The 9,333-nt window shown below is 38.3% G+C and overlaps 1 protein-coding gene across 4 annotated transcripts in view; it reads right to left on the reverse strand.

The window, feature by feature from the left end:
- The window catches only part of LOC135219238 (RING finger protein 207-like), a 206,740-nt gene that overhangs the window by 161,882 nt on the left and 35,525 nt on the right, over positions 1-9,333 (reverse strand). For all 4 annotated transcript variants that reach the window (XM_064255834.1, XM_064255833.1, XM_064255832.1 and 1 more), the window contains exons 3-4: positions 2,444-2,550; positions 1,451-1,612 (exon numbers count right to left, since the gene is read on the reverse strand). In XM_064255834.1, coding sequence (XP_064111904.1) covers positions 1,451-1,612; positions 2,444-2,550 — 269 coding nt within the window. The remainder of the gene's footprint in view (positions 1-1,450; positions 1,613-2,443; positions 2,551-9,333) is intronic.

Consider the following 9,333-nt stretch of genomic DNA (forward strand, 5'->3'; position numbering starts at 1 on the left):
AGGAAATGACCTTAAAATCACACAATATGACAACACAGTTCATTCTACTTATCACAAAGGTCACTGGGTTTCAAAATGGCTTCATGAAATACAGCCTATTATTTTTCCTGTAATATCCCCACAATAATCCCGATATATATTTACGAAAAAACATAAGACGTAACAATACATACGAAGAAATTTTTTTCGTTAAAGACACAATATACTCTACCGAATTTTATATATTCTTATAGAAACACTTGAGTCCATAATTTCCAATTGTGTCAATAAACACAGATTTTCTGTTTCCACGACTTTCCAACTAAAAAAAAAAAGAAAAAAGTTTTATTGACAGTAGCTGTTATTCGTATGACCGAATAAAAAATTATCATTGCTCTTTTTGCAGGATTGTGCAACATGAGAGGACTGATCAAATTATCGCTATTTATGCATTTACCTTTCATTTGTCTTATTCTTTCATGAAATCAGACAAAATCCAAACATTAAGGCTTGCCCATTCCAGATGGGATTTCATTTACGCCTAGACATAGATGTCAATTTATTTGGCAGATACTGCATGGCCAGTCTTGAAATTACCAGCACTATAACTCTTGTGGGGAGAACGGAAATTTAGGTAGTTATTTTGAAAGACAAATTTTTTTCGCCTAGTGCTCAAGTTTTTGGAAAAAGAAAAAAAAGCCCGCTTACAAAATTCATCACTGCAATGCTTTGAGGGTAAAACAGCTAAAAAGGAAATCTTGGGATTTTTTAAAGAGTATTTCTTTACTCTTTTCTGCTCAAACGGAGCAATGACGACATCGCAGGATATAGTTAAAAATTGACAACTGCCCTAACATCAGATTACACCTAAGAAAACCGTCTACCTGTCGATGGGTGATAAATAACAAAAGTTGAACTCGGAGGAAATGTCACTCAATTTACTGAGAGTTCAGTCCTTATCTATTTCACATTAATCTCACAGCAGACTTGAAAGTACAGAATATTTTGACTTACGTTGTCACCCGGACCTTACAAATGACACAATTTACCTGCTTTTGGAAAACACGTAACAAACCCTGAACACTAAAAAAACGGATACAGAAATAATTTACTTCAAATTCAAAATCAAACAAACAAACTTGGAATACTGCATTCAAACAGTAAAACGAAAGAACAACGCTACGAAGTCTACGCTTATGTGATTGAAAAATTTATTAGTGTGTGGACCATATGATGAAAGTGTATGTGCGTAAACATGCAAATACTCTTGTGCGATAGACAGATTCACACAAACGAACAAGGAGGCGATTATGATTGAAGAGAAAGAGAGAGAGACACACATATATATACAGAAAATGAGAAAGTACCGCGTTGTGAGACAGAACTACACAGACACACACGAACACACGAACACACACACACACACGCGAAAACACACGGAAAAATAAACCAGACGAGAATTGATTCTTACCATAACAGCCCTGTCCAGCTTCTTGCAACCTTGGGAATAGGCCGTGTCTAAGTCGACGCAATAGAGTCTGGCGTCGAGCGACGACTCCCGGAAGCAGTTGATACACAGCATTGTTCTCTTGGTCGTTGAAAACATTATTTGTGGTTCTCCATGAACGGCGCACTGTGGGAGGAGAAGAAGAAAAGAGAAGGATAGGGGCGAGGGAGGAACGATATGGAAGGAACGAGGGGGCGGGAGTGGGTGGGCGCAGGATTATGGGTGTTGTTAATCATAGTAATTGCGGTCGAAATTTCCAGTAAGAGAGAGAGAGAGAGAGAGAGAGAGAGAGAGAGAGAGAGAGAGAGAGAGAGAGAGAGAGAGCACATACCAAAACAGGTAACGAATTTATAAAAAAAAAAAAAAAAAAATCAGGCCATTCCAGCTCGTTATGAATTTAATCTCGTATGAGGCAGCACACTGTACTAACTAAACTGATATTTACTCAATTACTCAAAGTTTTCATTCTTGACCAGAGCCAAAAATAAAAGACTTACTGAGGCGTCTATCGACAGGATTCTATCCATGTAAAAACATTTCCCAAAATAATTACCAATCCATGCTTAACTTTGAGCGTTTGACTCTCAGTGAATGTCTAACGTGATCGACTGAACCTCATACGAAGAAGGTCAACAGGATACTTGAATCCAGTCCTAGTCATTATCTTGTGAAAATTTGACGGGGTGCTCATGGGAGCAAGAACCCAAGCTAGGTCAAAGTCAGCTTATTTTCTGTCATCATCAACAACTTATCAATAACAGAATGAATCAGGTTGAAGAATGAATCTTTTCTTAACTTTCAACGAATGCTTATTTTCTCCTTAACTCATTTTCTATATGAAAACAGATCAATGGGAATAAATTTTCACCGAATACTAATTTCCTACATTGAAACAGATCAAGGAGAATAAGTACTGCATTACTGCAGGGACAGAGGAAGACCAATTAAACGATTTACCTTTCTATTGGCTTCCCTCCCTCTTTTGGACATATGGATGATATCGTGCAGGGAAAACATTCTTGCTCGATGTGTCTCCTCTCGGCAGTGTCCACACAGAGCCTGACCTGAGGATGTCATATCACAGCTGAGTTACTGCTAAGGGGAAGCGAACGGATAAACAAACACACACACACACACACACTATATATATATATATATATATATAGATATATATATATATATATATATATATATATTATATATGTATATACACCTGTCACTTGAAACGCTTGACGTTTAATATTTAAAAGATAATATAAAGCCATATACATCGTACAATATTGAATTCGCTGTACCCTGGGAATAAACGATAAGTAAATAAGGTCCGGCAAGGAGTCGAACCTGAGTTGGTTTAAATATAATGACACACACTCGATTGTGCATTGTGCTTATCAATTACAGTTCCCCTCAGGTGAAGGTGAACTTATTCCAGAGGTATAGCGCGTTCAATATTAAATGATATTTTGACTTAAACTAACACTGCAGTGAATGAATATAATTAACATTCCTGCAGATTTAGACGCTGCCAAGAGGGCTATGATTACCCGGCGTAATGCAGGAATATAATGTAGGAATAGCTTTAATAAAATCACAGTGCAATAAAATATATAACTTAGGCCGTAACAATAAAAAAAAAAAAAAACCACTGCTCAAAGGCAAAAGGTACTTTTCACAACAAAGCGCCCACCGATACTACGAACAGAAATATTCGAATCCCGCTGACCACAATTATATCTGAAACTTTCCCTATATAAACACGACCAGGAAAAGCACTGAAAGAAACCACACCACTCCATTCTAACAAAGCATTAATTAATAGTTCTGAGTTTTTACCAAAGGTCAGTAGAGAGAGCCAACATCCAACACGATCAATTTTTTCCACGAGCTTTGTCACTTTTTCTCTTACTTCCGTCACTTCTTTTTTTTTTTCCTTTCTCCCAGTTAGGCTCGCGTTGTGCCGTTTTAATGAAACGTAGGCACATTATTCATTAAGTAGTACTTTTAATTAGCGTTGAAATCAGTTAAAACATGTTCAGTTTTCATCTCGGTGATTTAATCACCAAGCTGAAAACTTGGGGAAGTACACATATATACATAATACACACACACACACACACACATCACCCTTCGGTAGGTGTGTAAGAATAATACCACCGTAGATCCTGCGTGTCGTAAAAGGCGACTAAAAGGACAGCTGCCGCCTTGCCAGTAACTGTGGAAAAGGCTGCCTTGCAGTCTTACTTTTTAGTAAAAGGCTAGGACCACCGCCATTAACTGTGGAAACAGCAGTCTTGCAGTCTTGGTTTTTAGTAAAAGACTAGGCCCACAGGCAGTAAATATGGAAACTGCTACCTTGCAGTCTTATTTTTTAGTAAAAGGCTAGGCCCACTGCCAGTAACTGTGGAAAAGGCTGCCTTGCAGTCTTGCTTTTTAGTAAAAGGCTACGCCCACAGCCAATAGTTGTGGAAACTGCTGCCTTGCAGTCTTACTTTTTAGTAAAAGGCTAGGCCCACTGCCAGTAACTGTGGAAACAGCAGTCTTGCAGTCTTGGTTTTTAGTAAAAGACTAGGCCCACGGCCAGTAAATATGGAAACTGCTACCTTGCAGTCTTACTTTTTAGTAAAAGGCTAGGCCCTCCGCAATTACCTGTGGAAACGGCTACCTTGCAGTCTTAATTTTTAGCAAAAGGCTAGGCCAACCACCAATAACTATGGAAACGGTAGCCTTGCAGTCTTGCTTTTTAGTAAAAGGCTAGGCCCACAGCCAATAGCTGTGGAAACTGCTGCCTTGCAGTCTTACTTCTTAGTAAAAGGCTAGGCCCACCGCCAGTAACTGTGGAATCAGCAGTCTTGGTTTTTAGTAAAAGACTAGGCCCACAGCCAGTAAATATGGAAACTGCTACCTTGCAGCCTTACTTTTTAGTAAAAGGCTAGGCCCACTGCCAGTAACTGTGGAAAAGGCTGCCTTCCAGTCTTGCTTTTTAGTAAAAGTCTAGGACCACTGCCAATAGCTGTGGAAACAGCTGCCTTGCAGTCTTATATTTCAATAAAAGGCTAGGCCCACCACCAATAGCTGTGGAAACTGCTGCCTTGCAGTCTTCTTTTTAGTGAATGGCTAGGCTCACAGCGAATAACTGTGGAAACTGCTGCCTTGCAGTCTTAAATTTAGTGAAAGGCTAGGCTCACCGCCAGTAGCTGTGGAAACTGCTGCCTTGTAGTCTTCTTTTTAGTAAAAGGCTAGGCCCACTGAAAGTAAATGTGGAAACTGCTGCCTTGCAGTCTTAATTTTTAGTAATAGGCTAGGCCCACCGCCAATATCTGTGGAAACTGCTGTCTTGCAGTCATCCTTTTAGTAAAAGGCTAGGTTCACTGCCAATAACTGTGGAAACTGCTGCCTTGCAGTTTACTTTTTAGTAAAAGGCTAGGCACACCGCCAGTAAATGTGGAAAGGGTTGCCTTGCAGTCTTACTTTTTAGCAAAAGGCTAGGCCCACCGCTAATAACTGTGGAAACAGCTGCCTTGCAGTCTTACATTTTAGTAAAAGGCTAGGCCCACCGCCATTAGCTGTGGAAACAGCTCCCTTGCAGCCTTAAGTTTTAGTAAAAGGCTGACCCACCGCCAATAACTGCGGAAACGGAAGCCTTGCAATATTACTTTTTAGAAAATGACTAGGCCCACTGCCAATAAATGTGGAAACTGCTGCCTTGCGTTCCTACTTTTTAGTAAAAGGCTGGGCCAACTGCCAGTAACTGTAGAAACAGCTGCCTTGCAGTCTTACTTTTTAGTAAAAGGCTACGCCCACTGCCAATAGCTGTGGAAACTGCTGCCTTGCAGCCTTACTTTTTAGTAAAATGCTAGGCCCACTGTCAATAACTGTGGAAACGGCTGCCTTGCAGTCATATATATATTTATTTCACATATACGTATCCTCCAACACCTAAAATAAAGACACGAACAAACTTAGAAATAATATCCACCTTGGTAAAGGTATTAAGAATAACAACAACAATAACTACAAGACTGAAAAAGAAACCAAAAAAATTACTGTGTATAGCATGTTTACTTGTAAGCATTTACATATTATTTTACTCAATACTCGAGTACTTTCAGGCCCTATCTGTGGCCCTTTCTCAAGAGAAAGTGTGCAGGTTGTCAGCCTGGGTCACTTCCCAATGTAACTTAGAATTGGATAAACCGGATTTCTTGCAAACTGATGGATTCGCACCATCGGGTGGCTGCTTCCACACACTCCCCAACCGGACCACACTCACAGGTACTGGAATTCTAAAATTCAGGCCAACGGCCAAGTGCTGGGACGTATGAGGTCGTTCAGCGATAACAATAATGTTGGTTAGGTGACGGTGGGAAGACAAATGGAAGAAAGAGGATACGAATGGAGATACAGTAAAAGGAATGAAAGGGGTTACAGCAAATAACCTTAAGCACTGCCTACAGTGCATCGTGTGGGGTGCACTGACGGTACTTGCATCCTACGGAGATCAAGTTGATAAGCTTTCATGCAATCCTGATGAAAGGGAGAGAATAAAGAAAATTAATAATAATAATAAAAACCAATACCTTTCCCATTACACCACATTAGCAGTATCGACGCCAACAAAGTGACGAGTGAGAAATCTGGAGAAGTTCGAAGCCAATAAATTGGTACAAAAAACATAGGACACTTGTCGATCACGTCATAATTTAAAAGATTAAATAAATAAAATAAAGTAGAGGAGAGAGGCGCCTCTTGTTCCAAAGCCTCGCAAGGGTAGTTGGTCGGTTGTCCTGGAGGGATTAATGCGCTCGCTGTTATGACTGCACTGCAATGCACCAGAATGGCTCGGCCTCTCTCTTGCATCTATTTCCACAAGCTACAACGGAGCCCATCTTTGTTGGATCGTTCTGAACACACACACACACACACACACACACACAAAGAGAGAGAGAGAGAGAGAGAGGGATGGGAAGGAGTTAATTCGTGGTGACACTAGTACCAATGGTCAACTGACTCCAAAAATTTACGATGCTGCGACGCTTAGGAGTTCGTAATAAACTCGGGTGCGACAGGAAGACTAGCCATTAGTATATATACATATATATATATATGTGTATATATATATTGAAAAATTAATGTAAAATCAAAGTAAACAAATTTTATGTGATACAGAAGTAAAGGAAAAAACTTTTTATGGAAGGGAGACCATTTACAATCACAGTAAATGCGTGCATATATAGCATAATACGAGTATACATATATATATATATATAATATAAAATATATATAAATATATATACTATATATATATATATATAATATACTATATGTATATTTATTATATATATATCATATATATACTATATATATATATATATAATAGATATACATATATATATATTATTATATACATATATGTATATATATATATATATATATATATTATTAGCACATAAAAACACCAAAATATATAAAGAAAATACTATATTTCAGAGATGGCTGTCTCTCTCTTCAGGTAGGTAAGGAATGAGAAGAATTACAGAAAAGGCGGTATTTACAACAAGAGATCCATTTACATTTAAGCCAATTTAGATCACTCCCGTTGATAATTCCTCTTTAATCCTCTTAAGCATATGGTGAAGGAAGATTTTATCTACGACGCCTGAATCCCAGGAGCCCTAGAGATGTTCATTACCTGTCTTTGTTTAATCAAGGCCGATTCTATCATCTGATTTTTGTGTCGACAGTTGCTGCTATAAATAATACATGACAAATTCCAGTTTATTCTGTGGTTATGTTCATTTATATGGTTGAAAATAGCTAAGTTCTGTTGTCCATACCTAACTGACCGTTTATGTTGTATTAATCTCTGGGGAAGTGATTTTCCTGTAAATCCAATGTAAGATTGGTCACAGACCAGGCATGGGATTTTGTATATTCCTGCATCTGTGTGTTTTTTCTTTTGTTGGACGTTAATCAGGGATTTGGTTAAGGTATTTGGATAGGTAGAGGCAAAAGGGTTAGATTTTTCGAGAGTCTGGATCACTGTCTTAACTCTGTCCAAGTGTGGGTTTTTTATTTTATTGTTGGGTGTCTCTCTGGTCTTGTCTTGAGGGGGTCGGTAGAAAATTACATTTGCTTTATGAATTGCTTTCTCAGCTATATGGTCAGGATACCTCAAAGAAGAAAGCTGCTTATGAATTAGTTCAAATTCCTTTTCCAGGAAATCTGGGGAGAAAATTCTTAAGGCTCTTAAGAATAGGTTGCTGGCTACACCTATCTTGATAGGAATATCATGATAGCTAAAGTAGTGAAGGTATAAAAGTGAAAACGTTGGTTCTCTGTATATGGCAAATTTGTATTCTGTCGTGTCTCTAATTATTAAACGTAATTTTCTACCGACCCCCTCAAGACAAGACCAGAGAGACACCCAACAATAAAATAAAAATTCCACACCTGGACAGGATTACGATGGTGACCCAGACTCTCGGCGAATCTAACCCTTTTGCCTCTACCTACCCAAAATACCTGATTAACGTCCAACAAAAGAAAAAACACACAGATTCAGGATTATACGAAATCCCCTGCCTGGACTGTGACCAATCTTACATTGGATTTCCAGGAAAATAACTTCCCCAGAGATTAATACAACATAAGCAGCCAGTTAGGTATGGACAACAGTACTCTGCAATTTTCAACCATGAAAATAACCATAACCACAGAATAAACTGGAATTTGTAACGTATAATTTATAGCAGCGACTGTCGATACAAAAGTCAGATGATAGAATCGGCCCTGATTAAACATAGACAGGTAATGAACATCTCAAAGGGAGCCTAGGATTCGGATGTCGTAGATAAAATCTTCCTTCCACCTATACTTAAGAGGATGAAGAGGAATTATCAATGGGAGTGATCTAAATTGGCTTAACTGTAGATAGTTCTTTTGGTGTAAATCCCACCTTTTCTGTAACTCTTCTCATTCCTTACCTACCAGAAGAGAGAGACAGCTGTCTCTGAAATATAGTACTTTCTTTCTATATTTTTGTGTTTTATGGGCTCCTTTTATTAGATGGAATTCTGTTGTAACAGAATATTTTTGCCAGTCATATATATATATATATATATATATATATATATATATATATATATATATATATAGATTATATATATATTATCTATATATAAGTCGCTTGCCTCATGGCAACTCTTAACCTGCTTTACGGCACTGTAATCCAGACTGACAGCACTGTTGCTATTTATTCCCATTGTAATAATGGGGTTAAGGCGATTTTCGGCTTACAGTGCCCTGCCGGGAACGGACTCCCGCTGTACACCGGGGACTGCTGTATACTTGTTATGTGAAACATAATAAATTTGACTCTAGATATAAAAACTCCCAAGAAAAAATCTGAGTAGAAAGATATATGACTCATTATAAAACCGCAGAGAAATGTATAAGACAGTTTAATTCAACGGTCGTATTCTAACATACCCAAACTGGTGTCAAAACCAAGGCGGTTTCAAGGTCAGAGAAAAACTGTTTTTACAACAGGAAAACCTTATTGTTTTTATCATTCAGAAGATGAACTCTTTTCTCGCGTTAATGCTCGAAAGGGCAGTTTCTTCAATGAAGGGCGAGGTAATGAGAACAGACACAGTTTCTACTCGAGTATTAATAGCTTATGCTGTACAAAATCTCGACGAAGAAGTGCAGTCTTTGTTGCAAACTATTTCTGGACTTTCACGTAACGTACGTAACAGGAGGCAACATTCTTTAGGAATTCCAGTGCTTCCAATTTGCAGGACACGATTTGAAATTCCTTCTATAGCAAAGTACTTAGAAAATGGCCC

Source organism: Macrobrachium nipponense, chromosome 1 (genome assembly GCF_015104395.2).
Source record: "Macrobrachium nipponense isolate FS-2020 chromosome 1, ASM1510439v2, whole genome shotgun sequence".
Classification (NCBI taxonomy): domain Eukaryota; kingdom Metazoa; phylum Arthropoda; class Malacostraca; order Decapoda; family Palaemonidae; genus Macrobrachium; species Macrobrachium nipponense.